A 24941-nucleotide genomic window follows, 5' to 3' on the forward strand; every position below is an offset into this window, starting at 1 on the left:
AGACTTGAGTTAGACGAGCAAAGATATTTATTATTTCTGACTTCTTTTTTCAGACTAATTTAGTTGGTTGGCGATGTGCATGCTGGTGCTTTACTGTTTGAATTAAAAAAAGTATAAACAATTGATTTATAATTAGACTTTGGCTGGTTCATCCCTATTTTTATTTTTGCCAATATTCACATTTAAAATTGGGATTTTTCTGAAATGTTTACAAAAGTTATAAAATTCAATGGAGGGGAATTGAGAGTATAATAAAAGAAACATTTCAATAAAAGAAAATCCGTTTGATGTGATTCCCAGTATTATCTGTATTCCCTTCGACAAATATAAATTCTATGCCAGGCACAAATTTATTATTTCATCCATGAGCTGTGGTAACTGGTAAGGCAGGGGGGGGGGAGGAAGGATTTTAAATCCATTTCTAGGATTGGATTCTGCTCTGATATGGGCGACAGGGAATCATTACTAAGCTTAGATGATATTCTATTTAGATTTATATATTCCATAACTATACAGCGTAGAGGGTAGAGTGTACAGTGTACAGTGTACAGTGTACAGTGTACAGTGTACACCGTACAGTGTACAGCGTACAGTGTAAAGATCTGTACTTTACTCTTCTGTACAGTAAAGTATATGTAAGTAATTTCGGTAAGTAATTATCTTATTTACACACAGCTGCAAGAAATTAGTAAATTCTCCATTTTATTAAAACTTTCTGTATCCTTGATAATGGTAAAATAATAAATTGTGAATGAAAAGTATTTGCAGTGACAAGGGAGACAATATTTTACTTAAATATACCACAAGACTATAATCAAAGGGGCGATACAACTTTGTTACCAAAAGAAATTAAAAACTCTAAGTTATCACCCTAAATCTTTACAAATATTTCCAGCAGAGATCTTCTACAGCATCTCTCTCTCTCTTTTCTAGTTTCCACATAAAAATGGAATACTTTTGACGCCTTTAATTCCCAGGATACAGAGGTTTCCACATAAAAATGGAATACTTTTGTCGCCTTTAATTCCCAGGATACAGAGGTCTCCACATAAAAATGGAATAATTGGGGCAACTTGAAGCCAGAAGTTTTTTAGTAAGTTGAATTGTATATGAATAAATAGCACGTATTTTGGCTTATTGATAATCAATTATACAACTAAAGCAGTATGTTTGTAAACCTAATAATGCCGTGTTAACACCTCATAAACCAGTTTTCTCAACATTTTGAGATTTCATAATTGTTTTCTAACTTTTTTATTTTCCCGCCAAAACTCGACACATTTCTGGAAATGCAGTAAAATAGACTTTATCTTATTTTGCATTATAAATAAACTCCAGTTATAAGTCATAATGTAATTTTCTTTTTAAACTCCCATGCATTAAAACATATTTGCTGTCAGATTTGCTATCATATTTTCTGTCATATTTGCTGTCATATTTGGTATACAAAATTAGAGGAAAATAATTTGACTTTAGTAATATAATAGACTAGCTGGAGGGCCCGGCGTTGCCCGTGGATAAAAAATTTTAAACAATTTTTAGCCTTTAACACTCCCGAGTCACCTATTTCAGACCTATCGGTTCAGCCGTTTGGCCGGCTATACGCAACATATATATATATACGAACGTCTTGTTTTATTATATAGATGATAAAAAAAATCTATTGATGAATAGTTTGCATTTATGTTTTTTTGGGGGGTTTTAAGACCAATACTCACTCTCTCACACACTCTCTTACTTGCAATTTACTCATCTTAGATTAGATTTGATTAGAATGTAAAGGGAGTCCCAAAAAACATGGGAATTCAGTGACGAATTCGATATCGTCTTTGTTATGAATTAGCATTGTAATACCTAATTTCAAAAGCCATAATATTATTATGTCTGCTAGAGTTTATTTTATGACAAGGGTAAAAGACTGAAAAGATGTGTCTATAATGTCTCCGCTAGATGAACAGTGAAGACGGACAAGTTTACTCTGTTTGTATATTGCAATTTTCTTGTATTACTAAGTACAACCGTGTGCAGTCAAAACATAAACAAACAAAATGTGAACATTGCAGACGAAACTCTTACAGATTACAGCTTTCTCAGTTGGTATCACTATACTAAATCAAAGAATTATTTGAAAAGACGATATCGAATTCGTCACTGAATTCCCATGTTTATTGGGACACCCTGTAGTACATGGTGTCCCAGGAAACATGACAGTTGGCGAATGGTTTTGAATGTCTTCTTCCACATATTATTTTAGATATTAAAGACTTTTTGCAGTTTATCTCGTTAGCAAAATCTATTATTTAAATATATTTTACTATGAAATCAATTTTACTATATGCCATGATATATTTCTCATTAATGATAATTAATCTCTTTTGTAATAAAGAACTTGACAAATTATGGAAGAATTATTCACCAACTGTCATGTTTCGTGGGACACCCTGTATTTAATTTCTAAAAACTACAAAAACAGAACAAAAATTAAAGGAATATGATTGAATAAATTCCGTGCAATAATCTTTGAATTCTCAACCTTTGTGGGCATACCTGTATGATAGCGTGTTTCAACCTTAGTGATAAACCCTGTATGAATACGTAGATTGTAGCAATGTGTATCTTCCTGTATTTTCCATCTTGTTCTATATATCCTTTGATGAGTTTAATATGCAAATACAACACTCTAGAGACTCTAGAGACACATATTCGGTAATAAGATTCTAAATATAAACACCCTGTATAATATGTTTATATATATTCATATCCTCAACCATATATACCCTGTATACATAGTCATTCATGAATATACAGACCCTGTATACATAGTCATTCATGAATATACAGACCCTGCATACATAGTCATGTTCATGAATATACAGACACCCTTTATACATAGTAATGTTCATGAATATACAGACACCCTGTATACATATTTATTTTCTAAATATACAGACACCATGTATACATAGTTACATTCATATATTTACATTTACACCCTGTTTACATAGTAATACTTATAAATATACAGACACCCTGTATAGTGAGTACGTAATTATATTCATGAATATACAGACCCCCGTATATTCTATTTATGAATACATCCTGTATGGTTTAATTCTGTAAAGTTTGTATACGTATAGGTTCATAAATCATCAAAATTAATAAGTAAAATCACAAATACCAGCTTATTAGATTATTATTAAAAGTACATATAAATGAGGGAAAAAGATATAATCCGTTTAAATGCGAGCAAACCATCATGCTTGCAATTTTTTTGCACATCGTGGTATTCGTGGTTAATAATTCTGATCAGAGACGTCTACTTTGCCAACCACAGGAATGCAAAAAATTAATTAACTATGATGGATGGAAACCAAAACGGAAACTTTTTGTTGTCAAAGAATCAAGTTTACTTGTCTAAATATCACTGTTTTGTCAGGATATTATAAACATTAAACTGATTGATCGTTTCAAGTCAGGAAACTCAGAAATATCAAGAGACAGAGAATGGCAGGAAGAGTTGATGATACTCTATAACAGAGGCATCAAAATGTCGTCGTTATTTACCACATTGTGTCCCAAATAATAAAAACAATGGCCGTCCTATACGATAGTTTGGCCGCAGGTTATTTCACGTCGAGATTCTTATCTGATAGATATAGTAATAACCAGAAAGCAATGGAATTGGAAGACGACATTATAGCAATACTTAAGTGTATTTCTTATTGTTGCAAAGCAATAGTTTTACCAGAGGCCGTTCTCTTCCTAATAATGTACAAGCAATGTTCGTGTTGTTTCCGTACTTTAGGGTTTGGCCGGTAGATGTCTCTCGTATAAATTATCTATCTATCAGATAAGAATTTTGCGCGATTTTTGAATTCATATTTTATGGATATATTTATATGTTTATTTTTACAAAGTTCTCACTTTCAAGTAATCTTTACTATTTATATATAAATAAAAATTATAGTTTAAATGAGAAATGACTTTGTAAAAATTCAGGGATGGTACACCCCTCCCCCCTCAATTTCACTCAGAGGGGGGGGGGAAATTGACCCCCCCCTGTATCTTTTTTTACATATCGTGCAGCCTTCCCTCCCTTGGTCAACATTGTTGTTAAATAATTTAATATATAATATTATAATAAGATATTGAAGGAATTGATTTTTGTGTAAACCCGTCTGTAATTGTATAGTTATATTAATCACTCAGAGAGTCAGAGATGTATATACGTTTAAGTGCTTCCTAAAACTTTCCCTTTATTACCTGTTCATAAAGCAATATTTTTAAACTAACTTAAATAAAATCAAATTATTCATCCAATTAAGGGAACGTGTTAAATTTGAATAAAAAAAACAAATTGTTTCTTGCTTTTAATGCAATCATCAATTTATTATATATAGATATATAATTTTATTTTAGCAGCATTTAAATTCTAAAACGTTATTATATAAATAATGCAGAAAACGGGATTAATCACAAACAAGAAAAAATTGTAAAAAATTATTTTTCTTTCTAAGTATATGTGTAGGAGGAAAAAAAAAACATTTAACTTGATAATCTTTATTAGTATATGTTCTTGCAAGAAAAAATACATATTATATTTAACTATTTAACAAAATACAGTATAGGGTTTAACTAATCATACGATTGCTTCTATAAATTGAGAGAAAAAATTTATGATTGGGGCCTCAATTATTAACATCCAGCCCTGAATATAACCTTAAACCAACCCTGGTAATAATCCTGAACAGGCCCCGACAATACAAAGGATAAAAATCTCTTGGACAAATTGCAACCAGAAGTTTATAAAGAAATAAAATTATTAAAATCTAAAAACAAAATGTTGACAACATACAATAAAAATGAGAAAAAATGACAAAATTTAACAATTTTAGACCAAAAATGTAGAGCGTCGAGTCATAGAAAAATAACAAAATTCAACATTTTATATCAAAATTATAGGGCCATTGATAAAATCTTTTTCGATACATATGAATTGTTTTTAAAGAACCAAGAACCACATATATCAATGGAGAGGGGGGGGGAAATGTAAAAATGCATTTTTTAACAGTTTTAAACTGGGGTTGTCAGATTTGAATTTAACGTTTAGTTTTATCAAGAACAAAAGAAAAAATCTAATATTTTGTTAACAGTTTTGTTCCTTTAAAACTTTTTAATATTTATACTCAAATCAATCACAGCCTGTTTATATAAAGCAGAGATATAAAGCTGAAAATAAGGAATATTTTCTAAAAAATATTTGCGAACGTAATTTTCATTATTTTTATCATTTTCCATATCCAAAGCCAAAAAAAACTTCTTGAGTCAGAATTTGATGAATGAGAGACAAATAGTTGATCTAAATCTTCCTATTAATAATAAATTATTAGTGCCGACGAGATTAACTAAAGAAGTTAAGTTTAACTAAGTGGATCTGGTTTAGCTAGTTGTCGCTAATCGCTATTCATTAAATCCAACCTCTGAAGAATCGATAAGGCTTAAAAATGTTGGTAAAATTTTAGAGAAAATATTCCTTGGTCATTATGTTTATATTATATATTATTTATATATGTACTGTTTCCATATCACAGTATGTAGGTTTCATCAAAATTAAACGGAAAATAATTTACTAAAATAGTTAAATCGCGTGGAAGTCACTCTGCCCGAATGTTGGGAACGAGGATCGCTAATTTGCCAAAAATCGGGAAATTTATCAAAATCGTTTAACCAGTTCCATCAGGGGGTAAAACAATAAATAAGTCAATTCAGTTAAAAGATTCAAATTTGATAAATTGCCTGATTACTAGCGAGTGTTATTGAATAAATGAAAAATGGCGTCAGCCGGATAAAATTCGAAGAGTTTTCAATTATGAGATAAAAAGAAAACCCACAATCTCAAGATCCGGTTCAAAGGAACTAGATCCGATGAAGACATCTAAAGAATCCGGTAATTGATAATCAGAACGTCTTTAGGATCTGGTAAAAGTGCTATAGGATCCGGTAATTGTGCTATAGGATCCGGTAATTGTGCTATAGGATCCGGTAATTGTGCTATAGGATCCGGTAATTGTGCTATAGGATCCGGTTAGATCGTCTATAGGATCCGGTAATTGTGCTATAGGATCCGGTTACTTGAAAAATACTACCATAGAGTCCATGGTATACTTTAAAAACACGCATTTGGATGTCGGATGGTCTAGATGAATCCGGATCTTTCAAAAACCGGATCTAGATTGATCCGGTTGAGCTGGTGGATGATCTATAAAGTTTCTTCTTCTCCAATCTAAAAAGGAAAACTTAAAACAATGGGACGGTGGTCGGTTGTGATTTCAAGTAGGCTTCAATTTAAAAAAGAGAAAAGAAGAGAAAATGGATATTTAAAGAAGAGAAAATGGATATTTAAAGAAGAGAAAATGGATATTTAAAGAAGAGAAAATGGATATTTAAAGAAAAGAAAATAGATATTTAAAGAAGAGAAAATGGATATATAAAGAAGAGAAACAGGGGTCCATATAATTCCATCAGATCAATCCCAAATGTTCATTGATTGGTATTAGGGGCAGAAATAAACCATGTTGTTATTGTAAGCAATTGGAAGTATAATGTCAAGTTGTAGAAAAAATGCCATACTGCAGAATGTGTACTGCAAGGGAGTGTTTATTTTTCTGTATATTATAATTTATCTCTCATATTAAATACTAATATTTACTTCTTTTAACACCCCAAATGCAGTACACATTTCTGTGTAGTACACGTACACAAAAACTTATCAAAGTTCACAATGACATATAAAGTGTACTTCCATGCCCCTAAATGTACTTTAAACCCTGATCCCATTTGGGATCAGAAATGGAATTATATGGACCCCTGAGAGAAAACGAATATTTAAATCATGTCATGCATTCTTTAATCTTGATCAGACAAACCTTACAAAGTTACTGTTGTGAATTGTGAAATGTAAAATAATGAGGAAAAAAGTGAATAAATAATTCTCTTGAAAGCTTTCATCTTTCTTATACCTGAATTTGCTCCCTAGAAACTTGAGGGCACCATGCCCAGAAAACCGTCTCAGTAAGTTTTCAAATGAAACCTAATTACAAATAAGGTTAAGGGTGCATTTAAAAACATTTTTTTGAACAAAATGACATTTTTATAAAGACTTGTAGATCAATATTTTCGAAAAATTCGTAAAATTAATCCTAATTTTGGTATCAATATCTTAGAGGAAAACCTTGTACATCAATTTGGTTCAGGAAAAAAGTAGTTTTTATTTTATATTTTGTCACAACATTTTTTTTGTAAAATAATAAAATGTGACTTATCGATGTACATTTTTGAGTCGAAAGAAAACAAAATATTACCAAACAAAAATCGGTATCGGTGACATTTTTGACATTCTTTTACCTTGAGATTGGTTGCTTCTATGAGTGTAAGTATGAGTTGGTAGGTTGGAGTGGTAGATGAGTCTAGGGGGAACCGACCTATCTTCTTCTCTAGTCCACTACGATCCCTAAACAAGAAAAATTAAGGTTTGTATTTTAGGATAAGGAAGACAAAACAGGTGCGGTTAAGAAGGGTTATGGGTGAGTGCGCTGCCGCAAAATCCATTTTGTGACGTAATTTGTTCAGAAAGGAAGAAACTCGGGTGCGACGGCGTGCCTTCACCCCCCTTTATGTATAGTACTAAAAATGTTCTAATTTGTAAAACACATATAACCCTCCAGTTTATAGATTAAGACACGATTATTTTGGGATAGATACAGTGAAACCCTTAATAACGAATACATCGGAAGAATTTATCAAATGTCGTCTTGACAATTTTTCAACGAGTTTTATTCTATATTACATAAATTTCAGTGTTTGCGAAAATAAATAAATAGCCATGAATATGCAGGAACAGTTTTAAAGAGTTCCATATAATCATTTAATTAAAACACTAAATATCTGCAACATTCCATTATCAGAGAGTGAAGAATACGACATTTGATGAATTCTTTCGATGTATTCTATATTAAGGGTTTCACTGTATTATGTGCAATTCTAAAATGACAACAAATTCTTAACAGGGCTACACACAAGAATAAAATTAAAATAAATATGAACAGCTGACTATATTGTACTTGAACAGGACTATATTGTACTTAAACAGGACTATATTGTACTTGAACAGGACTATATTATACTTGAACAGGACTATAATATAATTGAACAAGACTATAATATACTTGAACAGGACTATAATATACTTGAACAGATCTATAATATACTTCAACAACTATAATATACTTGAAAAAGCCTATAATATACTTGAACAGAACTATAATATACTTGAACAGGACTATAATATATTTGAACAGGACTATACTATACTTGAACAGGACTATAATATACTTGAACAGGACTATAATACACTTAAACAGGACTATAATATACCTGAACAAGACTTTAATAAATTTAAACATAGATTATAATATATACTTAAAATGTTAGAAATATCCATTTTAGATCTCTTTATTTTATTATAGTGACTTTTAAAGTCAACAAATATACTTCAACAACTATTTTAACTTTATCAATTTTTTATTCATAATTTTTTTATGAAACAAATAATTGATACATGTATTTAATGCAGAATGCAGATACTCATTTTTCCAATCTTCTCGTTTCCTGGCTGTCCTGTTTTGCATTCAATTAGCTGCATACCCCCGCCCCCCAGGAGGGTTAATATGCAGTTTCGAGAGCTGATCAGGCAATTTGTAGTATTTCAATATCAGCTCTTGAGTTTCTATATTTATTCCAGTTGTTTTTGATATCAGCCATCTATGCAGGTTTATTGCTGACATTGTTGTAATGAGAACTTCCCTTTGTCAGCTGCATTACATGTATCAATGTCTTGCAGTAAGTTAGAAAGAAATTAAAAGACCTCCTAGCCTTAACTGCATTCGGCCAGGTTCAAGGTGATTCAGATGTACCCCCTAGGACAGGAACACCCATGATACCAATGATGATCTCTCTCAGAAAGTTTTGATTAAGATTCCACAGCAAAGCAGTTTCTGAGTTCCACTATATCTGCTCGTGAAGTAGGATAAGGTTAGAATTTAGGAGGTAGGCGGATGAGGATGGGGGGTGTTAGGGTAACAGGTATGAGATATACCATAGTCCTCACTTTTAACGTGTATTCCCACGTGGACAGATTTTTTAAAGAAAAATAACCCGCTAAGCATGCTGTCCCATAACTTTAAAACACGGGGAGTGTGTCTTTTGCCTATCATTGTCAGAGGTCTTCCATGAATAATCCAGTTTCCATTTTGAGAAGGGTGAAAAACCAGTTTATGGTATTTGATTTAAAGTCTATTAAAGGCTCTGTTCCCCCTTAAAACCTGCATCAGCGTGTACTTCATCCCTGATGTTTTGAGTTTCTGTATTCCTTCTGTATTCATCTTTATTACTATATCTTGTTCGGGATTAGTCACGCTTTCCACTCAGTTGTGGAGAGAAGTGTCCTTGCTATCCAGACTTCATACTTCAACAACTATAATATACTTGAAAAAGCCTATAATATACTTGAACAGAACTATAATATACTTGAACAGGACTATATTATACTTGAACAGGACTATAATATACTTAAACAGGACAATACTATACATAAACAAAGACTATACTATACTTGAACAGGACTGTAATATACTTGGACAAGACAATAATATACTTGAACAGGACTATAATATATTTGAACAGGACTATACTATACTTGAACAGGACTATTATATACTTGAACAGGACTATAATACACTTAAACAGGACTATAATATACCTGAACAAGACTTTAATAAATTTAAACATAGATTATAATATATACTTGAACAGGACTATAATATACTTAAATAAGACTATAATTTACTTCAACAAGAGCATAATATACTTGAACAGGACTTTAATATACTTGAACAGGACTAAAATATACTTGAACAAGACTATAATATAACTGAAAAGGACTATAATATACTTGAACAAAATTATAATATATTTGAACAAAAGACTATAATATACTTGAACAAGACTATAATATACTTGAACAAGACTATACTATACTTGAACAGTACTATAATATACTTAAACAGAACTATAATATACTTTAACAAGACTATAGTCACTAAAACAAAGACTACAACATACCCGAATAGGACCGTAATATACTTGAACTATAATTTACTTGAAAAAGACTAAAATATACTTAAACAAGACTATAATTTACGTTAATAAAGACTAAAATATACTTGAACAAGACTAAAATATACTTGAACAAGACTATAATCAACTTAAACAAGATTATAATCACTAAAATATACTTGAACAAGACTAAAATATACTTGAACAAGACTATAATCAACTTAAACAAGATTATAATCAACTTGAACAAAGACTACAATATAACCGAACAGGACTATAATATACTTGAACAAGACTATAATGAACTTGAACAAAGACTACAATATAACCGAACAGGACTATAATATACATGAACAAGACTATAATCAACTTGAACAAGACTATAATGAACTTGAACAAAGACTACAATATAACCGAACAGGACTATAATATACTTGAACAAGACTATAATGAACTTAAACAAAGACTACAATATAACCGAACAGGACGATAAAATAATTGAACTAGACTAATCAACTTGAACAAAGACTACAATATAACCGAACAGGACTATAATATACTTGAACAAGACTATAATCAACTTAAACAAAAACTACAATATACCCGAACAGGACTATAATATACTTGAACAGGACTATAATATACCTGAAAAGGACTGTAATTTACTTGAACAAGACATATATAATATACTTGAACAAGACCCTAATCTATATACTTGAACAGGATTATAATATACTTTAACAAGACTATAATAATAATATACTTGAACCAAGACTACAATATACCTGAAAAGAACTACCAAAGTACCTCCACGTACCCCACAAGGTTCACGCTCTCCCTGATAAACCATTTCCTGCACAAACAGATATTCAAAATTTCACGCAAGGTTCTAGATGTCGTCTTTCAAAGTAACATAATTGAAAATAATTTACTATAACCTTTCTTCTCCAATTTCCTCTAAATATGGGTAAAGTGGATTTAATAAAGTCTTATCTCTTTTAAAACAATGACAAGTTAAGAACCCAAGAATATGTTTTTAGTAAAATCAAATAAAATAAAAAGAACTTGAAATGTCGTCTTTCATCGGTCAGCTTAAAGATAATCCTTGCCTTTAATATCTGGAGAGTTGTTTGCGGTGATATAAGGATTTTATCAATTTCGAGAACCTTCTCCAAGCTCTTGATAACCTAGATACACAGGATGAGTCAAAAAAGTGTGTTATTAAAGTTCAGATCAAAGTTCAGAAAAGCAAAAAAGTGTATATATATATTACTTCTAAAATTCTAAAACTTTATCAATTGAATCACAGGAACATAGAAAATTCGCAAAATTGTAATGAGAAAATTCGCAATTTTTAATTTATAAGGAAAAGTTATTTAAATGTTCTAGTTACTTTCTTCTTCCTATATTCTAAAGTTATAAATATGCACTGTTCAGTTGGAAACTGAGAAGCCATTAAAAAAAAACTTTTCCTTAAAAATTAGACCCGCACTAAAATTGCAAATTTTCTCATTATTATTTGGCGAATTTTCTGTAATTCTGCGTTTTATTATTTATAAAATTTTAGAATTAGATAGAAATAATATATATTCACATTTTTGCTTTTATAAAATTTTGATTTTAAGAGAAAACAAGTATCGCGGATTTTCTTATGGCCATTGGAATACCAAAAGAAAATTCCAAAAAATGTAGAAAATATACCGTACAGGAAAGTTGCACAAAAAAACGTACAATTTTGCACCAGACGCCCCTAATCACTTTTTTTTACTCACCCTGTATATACTATAATTTTGCAATTTAATTTCTTTTGAGTGAGTTGATCATTTTTGTTCTTTTTTTGTTCATTTTGACAAAAAAAAAAATTCTCGTCAATTATAAAACCACTGGTCAGTGATTAGTGAGGTTAATGCTTGATATATTTACGTGAATACATTTTTTACATTTATGTCAAGTTTAATTTGTTTGAACGAAAACAAAAAAGAAACTGATTTAATTTATCCGAATATAGACTCAGCTACCCTTCAGGCTGTACACTGTACAGGGTTCTGTTTTTAGTTGTATGCATTGTAAACACTTTACATTTTAACGATTTGTGCGCGGTAAACTTACCTGTTTAAACACGGACTGTTTGAGAGCGGAGATAAGGTTAAAGAACCGTTCCTGCTCCAGGTCCTGGAATACATCCTGCTCCGGGCTCTCCTCGTCCTCAATATACGAGCTCACCGCCAGGGGGTAGGAGGTCTGGTAAACCCTGAAGTAAAAGATTCATCAATGGGAGCAAAAAACGAAATATATTTTAAAACTCAGCTTTAAGTAAAACTGTTGAAGAATATGTTCACATTATAGAGTATAGAAGTGCCTTGGTTGTAATTATAAGTGACCATTTATTAAATTAAAATGGCTGCAGGCCCCGATTCACAATGGTACCCAGAATATAACGTAAGATTCGGAAAGTATCGTCATTTTTAAGATAGAAAAGTGTAAGATTTTATAGATTCTGACAAAATCTTCAACTTTCTCTGAAGCCGAAATCCGCAAGTCACTTTACCGGGAAACCCCGATTGAAAGCTCATAAATTATTGAATATAAAAAATGTTCGCCGAAAATTTCGCATTTCGTTAGCTAGCGAAAAATGCGAAAATTTTCACCAAACGTTTATTAAAGTAAAAAGTGAGAAATTGGCAATTATGATAAAGGAAAACTTCTGATACTGAGCTTCTTATGCGCATCTAGTCGTTGCAGCTACAATACCTAAGGTATTCGCGGAGTTTTTTTTCTTTCATGAAAAAATGCGAAATTTCGCGAAAAACGAAAAAAAAAATTTTGCATTTTTTTGCATGTTTTCTCAAAAGTTTTCGTTCGCTAGAAACCCTAGACATAACACTAAAGACAGAAATAGGAGTGTCTATTATTTTTCTTTTACCTGGAAAGGCTGCCGTTTCTTTCGTACATCTTTAACTGGCTGATCTTGTCGGTTCTTACAGTAAATCAGATTCAGATTCTTCGGTAATATTAGTTTTAGAGATCGCTATTTGTTCACTTCTTTTATCCCAACTATGTTTTCGTCATTGCGCCATTACTTTTCTGAAATTATTTTTATTCAATCTAAATTTTTAAATGGATTTAATACCGTGAAATTATAGAATGCATAAGCTCTGGTTTTAGGACAGATAAAATACTTTTAGGGACAGATAAACTAGTGTTAGGGACAGATAAACTAGTGTTAGGGACAGATAAACTAGTGTTAGGGACAGATAAACTAGTGTTAGGGACAGATAAACTAGCGTTAGGGATGGATAAACTTAGTTTAGAGAAAGATAAACTAGTTATATGACGGATAGCCTAATTTTAGAACGAATAAACGCAAGTTAAGGGACGGATAAACTAGGAATAGGACGGATAGCCTAGTTTTAGGACAGTTAAACTACTGTTAGGAACGGATAAACTAGTGTTAGGGACTGATAAACTAGTGTTAGGGACTGATAAACTACTGTTATGAACGGATAAACTAGTGTTAGGGACTGATAACCTAGTGTTAGGAACGGATAAACACTTATTTCAAGACGACTAAACTCTCGTTTCAGGTTGGATCAAATCTTGTTTCAGGACGGATGAACTCGGTTTGTTTCAGGGCGGATGAACACTTGTTTCAGGACAGATAGACTTTGGTTTTAGGACGGATTTAAGTTTGGAATTAGTTCAGATAATCTCTAGGAGACCCAATCCGTCTGCGGAGTATCCAGGTACTGTTCTCCTATACTGCGTTTAAGGATAAAGGAGGATAATTTTGCACATCAGGTTGTAATCAGACTAATCAGGAACATATACAGGACACCTGTGACATAACTTAATCTTTCTTAATTGAATCATTAACTGCATTAAGATTCTGTTTCTCTTTGTTAGAACTTTATAGAATAAACAAAACGAAAAATGTGAATCAACAAAAATGTTCACAATATTCAAGCCAGTAACTTTGATCTACTGACTTTAGTCAACTAAGTGTAAATTTGTGTACATAATAAGAAAAAATAACTCGTTTTTAATATGTACAGTACATAATATGAATATGAAGCGTACATTGGAAAGGGGTAATTAAAAGTTTGTTAAAAAACTCTCAAATGTCCGGGGATGTGACAGAGAAATATGATTGAATTAATTACTTACAGGGTGTCCATAAAACATGACAGTTGGTGAATAGTTTTAAATTTACGCGTTAACTGTATCATCAGTGGGCTAAGTGTAAAACGTAAAAAAATTGAATTCAAAGCTTTCAATCATCGTAATTTAAATGTTTATTAATGAGACTGTAGAGCGAATACGTCCAATACCAGATGTTAACTGCCTCATTTTCAGAGTTAACTACCTCATTTTCAGAGTTAACTACCACATTTTCAGGGGAAGTATCTCATTTTCGGAGTTAACTACCTCATTTTCAGAGTTAATTACCTCATTTTCAGAGTTAACTACCACATTTTCAGAGTTAACCACCTCATTCTTTCAGAGTTAAATACCTCATTTTCAGAGTTAAATACCTCATTTTCAGAGTAAACTACCTCATTTTCAGAGTTAACTACCTCATTTTCAGAGTTAACTACCTCATTTTCAGAGTTAACTACCTCATTTTCAGAGGTTCCCTTCAAACCTTTTTTGGAGTAACAATGTGGAAAATATCGTCGTTTTCTCTCTGGCAGCAACTCTATCTATTTTCTCCCTCGTAAGCTTCAGTAACTTCAGTAACTTCTATAAAGAAACCACAACATAAATTTATCAGTTTTCAGATAAGATGAACAAGAATATGCTGATAATTTTTGCAACTTTATAAATTGTTTTCCCATTCTGCAAGACTGAAATGGTCTAAGATTAATACACTTTATATCATCTATTTACATAATTTTATCCTTTTAGCTGATAAACGAGGATTATAACGAATTATAGTTTATAATAACGATGTATTAAAATGACCATGACAAGTGACAGCTATTATTAAACAAACAAACGAACCCCCCTTTCTAAAAAAAATGTTCACTTCAAAAATCCCAATTTTGCTCCAATTTATAGGTTTTGAATTTTTAATTTGCTTTGATCACATTATATACAAAGTGTTCCAAAAAATATTAGATAATCTCAAAGAATAAACGCGAAACTATATATATTGCTCAAACGCCCTTGTATTTTATATCTGCTAATTTGAAATCACCAGTAAAAATAAACTTTGTTTTAATCTTTTTAAATTGTTTGTTACTAGGCTTTAAGGGTGCTTTGCGCCCATCGTATATTTCAATTGGGAACATTTTCTCTTTGTATTCATTGTAATACAAAACCAAAAAAAAAAGTTTGCGAATTTTATAAAAAATTTCGTTTTTTTATTAATAGAAATCGAATTTTGCTGGAGACAAATTTTTGAAATTTTGATCATTCATAAACCTTCCCTGGGGACATGTAAAGTCCCACACAAAATTTGGACCCGATCGTATCAAACAAACAAACGAACACCCATGGACGAGCATAGTATATATAGATGTCCCAAAAATTCCAATATGGAGCTTTCCCTTCGATTCAATATGATATGAGACACCCAGAGACACCCTATATTTTCACGTTAGCTCTGTTGCAAACTCGAAGTGACTGTCGACTGTCGACTGTCGACTGATTAGGATTGACAACATGTTTCGAACTTTTATACTTCTTAGTTGCAATGTCTATGGGTCAACCCGTATACGCTGGTTGACGGGGAAGGGGGGGGGGGGGGGGTTAGAAATACTAAATCTTTTATCCGATTCGTTAAACAATCTCCATCTGTGGGTTAGCTGCGATTTCCCAGGCTGGCTAGGCGAGGAAGTCGCAGCTAAATCACAGCTAGAAAACGTAATTTCAAGATACGGTTACTAATTTATTATTTTCATTTCTGCTTTCTCTACAACCCCGCCTTGCGTATTTCTTGCTTCAGAATCATAGAAAAATATTTAGCGTAAAAAAGTTTGCAATCAAAAAAAGTTTCCACATTGTTGCTTAGATTATAAAGGTTTAAGGGGTACCATTCTAAATCCGACATGACATGTGTCCGTCTTTAGTTAAATCTACAATCCCTTTAAGAATAAACCTTTTTGATTTATAATTTCGATTCAAGCTAAGTTTTCCAATTTGTTAACTATGATTTGTATGATTGTTTTTCTTCAAAACAACTGATTTCGACATTATCTCAAAATTATAATTCCTATATTTTTGCAACTTGATCACAAAATTAATAAAGGCCGGGTGTATATTTAAGCAACTTCCCCATATAAGAGGTAACACTGTAACACAAAGTTGCTTCAAGGATCGGTTTGTACTATCTGAATCCATGGATTAGAAATAAATTGGATTGACAAAAAATAAATCATCTACTTTTATCTTCATCTGACAAAAATGTTCTAAAAACTCGTCTGTTTGAAAGTGTTAAATGTTAATTGCTGACCAAGTCATAAATATATGGCTAACAGCTGGTTTACGCGCCGCGGTATAAGATAAGGTTTGGTTTACACCCGGCATAAGATAAGATTTGGTTTACGCGTGGTATAAGATAAGGTTTGGTTTACGCGCGGTATAAGATAAGATTTGGTTTACGCGCCGCGGTATAAGATAAGATATTAAACCCTTCTCCCCCCCCCCACCTCACCCCCCCCTCAAAAAATGTTTACCTAATATATATCACTGGAATTACTATATATGTGTTCACTGTTTATTGTACCAATGCATGTCCATTATAATTAAATCCAGATATTTCTTAGAAGTTTCGAGGTGTATTTACATTTAATATTTCTGCAATCTGCATAAATAAATAATATATTTATACACATAACCTTAATCCCTTCCCCTTACCAACACCTCCCCTCTCTTCACTCTCCTCTAAAGCAAGAATTTGTCGGCCATATTTAAAACCTAAAAGGTGTATCTGCGTAAATATAAACTTTCATGAATTTAAGGCGCAGTTCAACATTCTTACAAACATTGGTCAAAAGAAAAGAAACCTAAATTTAACACTTTTCCTTGGGTGGGTTTAGTGAGTGAGTAGGCCACGGGCGTTGGGGGTTGGTCGTAAACCCGAAATTATTGGTCAAAGGTTTTTTTTATTTTATCTCACTTCTCAATGCTTTGAAATATAATGCATATGTAATTAAAATATGATTAAATATGATTCATTAACAAAAAAAAGGGATAGGGGAGCAATTTAACCGCGATCCCGCGGCACGCATTGAAACTATTGATATAATTTCACATATTTACCAAATAAAAATTCGCGCATTTTCGTTTATTTTCCGTCATCATATTTGTCAACATTTCACTTATGTTTTAAAAAGTTAAAAAAAATAAAAATATTTTTAAAGTGTATTCGAACATAAATTTTACTTTTAAAGTACTTTGGTAAAATTAGACTTAAAAAAACAGTTAGAAGACACCTTAACCGCCTCAGTTTCATGTGGTTACACTGTAGTAAATGCCCTACTCAAATCCGTATCAATCCAGGTATAGCTCAATGTTCTCAAACCCGTATCAATCCAGGCATATTAATGAGGGGTAATTTGGATTTGTAAAAAAAGGTTGATCAGCCTTAGATACTGATATCAAAGATCAAAGGCGATCTTTTAGTTGTCTGACAACTGTCATGTTTATTGAGACACCCTGCGTCATCTATACATATGTTCATGTTTATTGGGATACACTATATCAACTATATATATAGTTATGTTTTGTAGGACACCCTGTATCAGTTATACATATGGTCATGTGTATTGGTACACCCTGTATAAGCTACACATATGGTCACGTTTATTGTGACACCCTGTATCAGTCATATATATTGCCACGTTTATCGAGACACACTCTATCATCTTTACATATGCTCATGTTTATTGGGACACTCTGTATCAGCCATACATGTTTTTTTATTAGGACACTCTGTATCAGCCATACATGTGGTCATATTTCTTAAGACACCCTTTATCAGCCATACATGTGTTCATGTTTATTGAGACAACCCTGTATCATATTTATACATGGTCATGTTTACTGGGACACCCTGTATCAGCTATACAAGTGGTCATGTTTATTGAGACACCCTGTATGAGTCATACATGTGATCATGTTTATTAGGACACCCTGCATCCGCCATACATGTGGTCATGTTTATTGAGACATCCTGTATCTGCCATACATGTGATCATGTTTATTGGGACACCCTGCATCAGCCAAACATGTGGTCATGTTTATTGAGAACCCTGTATCAGCCATACATGTGGTAATGTTCATTGGGACACCCTACATCAGCCATACATCTGATCATTTTTATTGGGACACCCTGTATCAGCCATACATGTAGTCATGTTGATTGAGAACCCTGTATCATCCATACATGTAGTCATGTTGATTGAGAACCCTGTATCATCCATACATATGGTAATGTAAGAATAGGAAGTTATGCCGAGGAACCCCGGCTTGATAAGACACCAGATATGTCTCTATAGTCTCAAACAATTAATTTGGTTCAACTAAGTAAAGGAACTGTTCTTGTGATTTCCCTTGACCCTCCAGTTAAAGAGAGCCATACAGTACCCTTTAACAATACCCTTTAAACCTTCATCTTTCAAATAATTTGAACGACAAAGTCGTTTTCTAGCTTTAACAGTGTTCGATTAGCACAATTTCCTGAATGGTTTCTGAATGATGTATATTTTATGAATATTTTATTTATTATATTATTAATCAGTAACGCGTATATAGGTATAGTTGTGAATTGGACATGACATTCTAAAAAGTGCGGATTTAACAGTTCGGTCCTTATCCCAGCAAGCTGTGACTTTCGATCCCAATTTGACCTGTTAAACAAAGCTTTTTTGCCTTGAATTTCTTATACTTTTATTACGGCGCTATGTCATTTGTCCTACAATCAATTGTCCTGCGATCATTTGTCCTACACATCATTTGTCCTACACTTCAATTGTTCTACACATCATTTGTCCTACACATCATTTGTCCTACACATCATTTATTCAACACTTCATTTGTTCTACACATCATTTGTCCTACACATCATTTGTCCTACACATCATTTGTCCTACACATCATTTGTCCTACACATCATTTGTCCCACACATCATTTGTCCTACACCTCATTTGTCCTACACAATTTGTCATACACATCATTTGTCCTACACATCGTTTGTCCTACACATCAATTGTCCTACTGAGAGAGAGAAACATCATTTGTCCTACAATTCAATGGCGCTCTACATAATTTGTATTACAGAGAGAGGATAAATTTGATGCGTCCTAAAATTCATTCTATTGTAATGTTTTAAAAGTTGAATCTACTTTTTTTATTTTAATAAATTTGCTGTGATCTCATCGTATTTTGGGTTAGGTCGGGTTAAGACAAGTTCTGGGCCAAGTGCTGCAGCTAGGATGGGCTAGGGGGGCGAGCGCTGCGGCATCTTTAATGTTAAATTATATGTTGTCTCTCATCTTATTTTGGATTTTGGGTTAGGTTAGGTTAAGACAATTAATGTATTAATATTAATATAAACTATATACAAATGTGGCGAAAGATAATCGATGACTATAGGTTTTAATATCTGAATGATTTGTTTGAAATTAAAATTATTTTTTTACGGTCTAAGTTGTATGTTGCAATTTTCTGATTTTGTTGGGCGCTAAGTTATTCGGTATGAGACGTCTTTAACAAGTTTCTCCTTATAGACGCAACAGATAGAAGTAAGATTAGTAGCGATTAAAAGCGCTTTTTTATCGCAGTAAGCCTATACCCCCTTTCATTTTTCACGAACACTCCCTTTAAGGCAACTCAGTAAGTTCAAAGATTGGGGAATTCAAGACAAAACCCGCGAAATTGAAATAGAAGAAACCAAAAACATCTCAACCTGGCTAGTCCATTGGAGTCCAGGGTAAGTGGCTAGTCCACTGGAGTCCAGGGTAAGTGGGGTCACTTGAAATTACGTCTACAGTCCCTTTAAAGATGTCAGGCATTTGCAACAATGGAGCTGGGTTTGCATGCATCAAAGAGGTAATTGTCCAAAAAATTTCATTATTTTTTGCAGATTAGCTGTAACCCTAAAAAGGCTGGAATTTCATAAAACATGGATGTATTCAAGTTACAAAGAGTAAGACACCCGCCTCCCTCAAGCCTTTTCAGGGTTAAGCAATTTGAGAAACTTTCAAATCGTTTTCTATTTACGATAAAGAGATTCTTAAACACATGATTCCATTACTTTGGGATTTCCGAAATGTGGTCTGCAAAATCAACCTTTCAAATTTTTTAATCATTTGGTCGTAGTTTCAATTACTAGATACTTAGCCAAAACATTTTCAACTTTTATCATTATGATTGCAGGGACACGGTGCAATCTTATTTAGAATATCATGTCAAAATGTTTTTTTATTTAAAGATTTATATAGCTAAGAATCAAAAAAGATAAATGGATCAAATGAAAATCTAACAAATTCTCAAAAATATGAATACATTCTTTTATTAGTCCATGGAAGAGATGATAAAAACAAATAAAGAAATAGAAGAAGAGATAAGAATAGAAAAGAAGAAAATGAAAAATAGAATCAAAATTCTTCTGCTGGGTTGTGGGGAGGCAGGGAAGGTAATTTTAACCCTACAGAGTACAGGGTTACCCACAAAGAAAGTAACTTTAAAGACGACCTAAAACTCTTTCAATCAAACGATCTAAAGATTTGTTTTGGATTTCTGCATTAAATAATAGTTTCTTAATAGAATATTAAATGGGTTTGCAGAGAAAAAAGTTTTGATGTTAGAACAAAGATCAAATAAATTATAAACTATCGTATCTAATCTAATTTTTTGAACACAAAGCAAAATAAACATTTCAACACTGACTTTGACCATGAAATTGAATTTTTTTGTCTTTACTTTGACCATAAATTAAACTTTTATTTTGGTCTTGACCTTGATTAGGAAACTCGCCTTAACTTATTTAACCTTGACTTTGACCTTACATTGCTATTTAGTCTTAAAGTTGACACTGACTTCAGCCTTAAAGGAACTGAGTTTTTGCCACAAACTCTAATTCGTTAATCCCTATATCTTTGCAACCTGATGGTGTAAACCTTTGATATTTCAAACTTAGACTATATGTTCTAACATAATTTATAATAAAAAATCTCCAACATCGCGGGTTGCAAAGATATAGGGATGTGAAAATTAGAACTTTGTGGCAAAAACTCAATTACTTTGTATATGGCCTTTGCTATCCACTACCTTAATCTTTAATTTAACTTTTACTTAAACCTTGAACTTGACTTTGCACTTGACTTGGACAATGACCTTGACATTAACACTGTTACTATTGTTAAGTCTACCTTTATCAAACAAATGAGAATTATTCACGCTGAGAAGAATCAGAGTCCTTGGACAGATGAGCAGCTTAAACAGTACAGGTAACATTGTTTGTTTACATAATATAAATTGTTTGTTTACATTTTACCAACAAAGTTTGTTTAATTCAAAATCGAAATTATTTGTCTACATTCCCGGCCACATTGTGTTAATATTTCCCAATTGTTAGTATGCATTTGTTTGTTAACAATTTACCCAAATTGTTGGTTTACATGTTATACCATATTGTTGGTTTACATTTTATACCATATTGTTGGTTTACATTTTATACCATATTGTTGGTTTACATTTAACGGGTTTAACCCACATTGTTGGTTAAGATTTCAACCCATATTATATGTTTACATTTTGACCTAAAAGTTTGTTTACATCATTACCCAGCAATTGGTTTACTATTTCATTCAAAACTACGACTATCATGGAAATCTATTTTCTAGATCAGATGTGTTGAGGAACTGTATACAATGTATCCAAATTCTACTGAATCAAAATAATGAAGATCTACCAGTAGGATACCAGACCAGAATATTGCTAGGTAGGATACCAGAATAATGCTAAGTAGGATACCAGAATAATGCTAGGTAGGATACCAGAATAATGCTAGGTAGGATCCCAGAATATTGCTAGGTAGGATACCAGAATATTGCTAGATAAGATACCAGAATAATGCTAGGTAGGATACCAGAATAATGCTAGGTACGATACCAGAATATTGCTAGGTAGGATACCAGAATATTGCTAGATAAGATACCAGAATAATGCTAGGTAGGATACCAGAATATTGCTAGGTAGGATACTAGAATAATGCTAGGTAGGATACCAGAATATTGCTCAGTAGGATACCAGAATAATGCTAGGTAGGATACCAGAATAATGCTAGGTAGGATACCAGAACAATGCTAGGTAGGATACCAGAATATTGCAAGATGAGATAACAGAATAATGCTAGGTAGGATACCTGAATATTGATAGATAAGATACCAGAATAATGCTAGGTAGGATACCAGAATATTGCTAGATAAGATACCAGAATAATGCTAGGTAGGATACCAGAATATTGCTAGATGAGATACCAGAATAATGCTAGGTAGGATACCAGAATATTGCTAGATGAGATACCAGAAAAATGCTAGGTAGGATACCAGAATATTGCTAGATAAGATACCAGAATAATGCTAGGTAGGATACCAGAATATTGCTAGATAAGATACCAGAATAATGCTAGGTAGGATACCAGAATAATGCTAGGTAGGATACCAGAATAATGCTAGGTAGGATACCAGAACAATGCTAGGTAGGATACCAGAATATTGCTAGATAAGATACCGGAATATTGCTAGGTAGGATACCAGAATAATGCTAAGCAGGATACCAGAATAATGCTAAGTAGGATACCAGAATAATGCTAGGTAGGATTCCAGAATAATGCTAGGTAGGATACCAGAATAATGCTAGGTAGGATACCAGAGTAATGCTCGGTAGGATACCAGAATAATGCAAGGTAGGATACCAGAATAATGCTATGTAGGATACCAGAATATTGCTAGATAAGATACCAGAATATTGCTAGATAAGATACCAGAATATTGCTAGGTAGGATACCAGAATAATGCTAAGTAGGATACCAGAATAATGCTAGGTATGATACCAGAATATTGCTAGGTAGGATACCAGAATAATGCTAGGTATAATACCAGAATAATGCTAGGTAGGATACCAGAATAATGCTAGGTAGGATAAGAATATTGCTAGGTAGGATACCAGAATATTGCTAGGATGCAAAAAATGAAGCAAGCTTCTTTTTAGCATAAGTTTAAATGCGTAATTGGAAAAATATTACTCGATTTTTGCGTGAGAGCGCGCACATCATTTTTGCGGTAATATTTAATGTAAATTTTGAATTTGAGTTATAAAGTTATATTTGAATTCTAGTTATTAAAAAATCTCTAGATCTATATATATATATTATATACATGGTCAAACTAATTTATTTTTTCTTTTAAAATCAGTAAGCTGATGGAACTGCTGGCTGAAAATCCTAAAGATCAAGATCGACTTTTTCAGCACAGGTAGAAGTTTTAATCTTTAACAAATTTTTATATATGATATGATAATTTCTAATATATGAAAAGTGTTATTTAAAGGAGAAAATATTCTTTTTTAATTATTATGGTTTTATGAAATGAAGTCAAGTATCTTTGTAAAGTGTAAAGAGTAAAGACAATTAATTTTGTTGTTGTAGTATGTCGTCTTCCACTTAATTAGTCGGCAGTTATCATCAATTTATAAAAGAAAGTTCAATGTATGTCAAGTGTAAAGTTTTCTTCAATTAATACTTTATATTGTTTTGGTTTAACATGTTTTTTTTTAATTTTTTGTCTTTTCCAGTTGCAGTTAGTTAAAGCATACACAAACTTACCGAAATTTCGAATTTTCGACATTTTCAAGATACAGTGATAACCAGAAAATATATTTTCAAGATACAGAGATAACCATAAACTTGTAAATAATAGTCGCCTTCATCCTTCCTTTGAGAAATATCGCTGAAGACTTTTTAGAGTATTACTATTAATATATCTCTGAAAGTATTCGATGCAAAGTTTTAGAAATAAATTAGTTACAAACTTTTATAGAATTCTTTATTGCTTAATTTAAAGGTTGAAAACGAACGTCATTCGATCCACTATTTTTTGCTTGCCACTGTACACAAACGCAATTATTTCTTTAACTACCAAATATCAAATATTAATTTTGCAGAGGCGTTAGAGAGGGGGGTGGGGGCCTGGGCCCACGGCAACATATATATGATGTGTTGTTTTATATTAGATATACTATATATAGTTATGCTAATATGCATGCCATCTGGTCGTGTGTCTCATCATAAATCATAAATCATAAATGTATATCTCTCTCTTAAAAAAGGAAATTATAAAATGATTATTTTTTTATTTTTGAATTATTTTTCTTTTTTAACATTTGAAAAATCAGAAACACCTTTTTATTGTTTAATAAAAATGGTCTTTGAAAATAAAAAAATCTGAATTAAGAGTCTGATGCAATTGTTATAATAGTGCTTGGGAAAAAAGGAGAATCCTTAACCCTTTTCCTGCTGCAGGGGGGGGGTAATTTTTTTCCCTGGAACAACCTAAATTTTAGTTTTTAACCAAGTTCAGTTATTAGATTTTGATAACTTTTAGCTTTTTGGAAAACATATGACATTAGGAAACGGATTGCACAAGTTTTGCAAAGAAACTTTTTGCAAATTATTTGCAAAAGAAACTTGCACATTTTTAGTTTTTCTTAATGAAACATCGGGTTATTAAAGAATTTGCAAATTATTTGCATATTTTAATGG

The 24941-nt window shown here is 32.1% G+C and overlaps 2 protein-coding genes and 1 long non-coding RNA gene across 3 annotated transcripts; 1 reads left to right on the top strand and 2 right to left on the bottom strand.

The window, feature by feature from the left end:
• Window positions 1-4544: 4544 nt before the first annotated feature.
• Window positions 4545-5158, bottom strand: LOC111699486 (uncharacterized). The gene is made up of 2 exons (XR_002764761.1): window positions 5080-5158; window positions 4545-4829 (listed from the first exon to the last, which is right to left on the bottom strand). It is a non-coding gene; the product is annotated as an uncharacterized LOC111699486 (long non-coding RNA).
• A 419-nt stretch (window positions 5159-5577) lies between these two features.
• Window positions 5578-13279, bottom strand: LOC111699485 (uncharacterized). Its single transcript, XM_023470176.1, has 7 exons — window positions 13097-13279; window positions 12283-12424; window positions 11283-11360; window positions 10959-11026; window positions 7405-7510; window positions 7020-7090; window positions 5578-6283 (listed from the first exon to the last, which is right to left on the bottom strand). The coding sequence occupies exons 1-7, from the start codon at window positions 13123-13125 to the stop codon at window positions 6229-6231; spliced, it is 549 nt and encodes a 182-aa protein (XP_023325944.1). The 5' UTR covers window positions 13126-13279; the 3' UTR covers window positions 5578-6228.
• Window positions 13280-19928: 6649 nt separating this feature from the next.
• LOC111699480 (guanine nucleotide-binding protein G(q) subunit alpha) lies at window positions 19929-23984 on the top strand. Its single transcript, XM_023470173.1, has 7 exons — window positions 19929-20227; window positions 20697-20813; window positions 21545-21627; window positions 22024-22093; window positions 22168-22190; window positions 23596-23655; window positions 23975-23984. Exons 1-7 carry the CDS (start codon window positions 20180-20182, stop codon window positions 23982-23984), a joined length of 411 nt encoding a protein of 136 aa, XP_023325941.1. The 5' UTR covers window positions 19929-20179.
• Window positions 23985-24941: the final 957 nt, after the last annotated feature.

The sequence above is a fragment of the Eurytemora carolleeae genome, unplaced genomic scaffold (assembly GCF_000591075.1).
Source record: "Eurytemora carolleeae unplaced genomic scaffold, Eaff_2.0 scaffold238, whole genome shotgun sequence".
Taxonomy (NCBI): Eukaryota; Metazoa; Arthropoda; class Copepoda; order Calanoida; family Temoridae; genus Eurytemora; species Eurytemora carolleeae.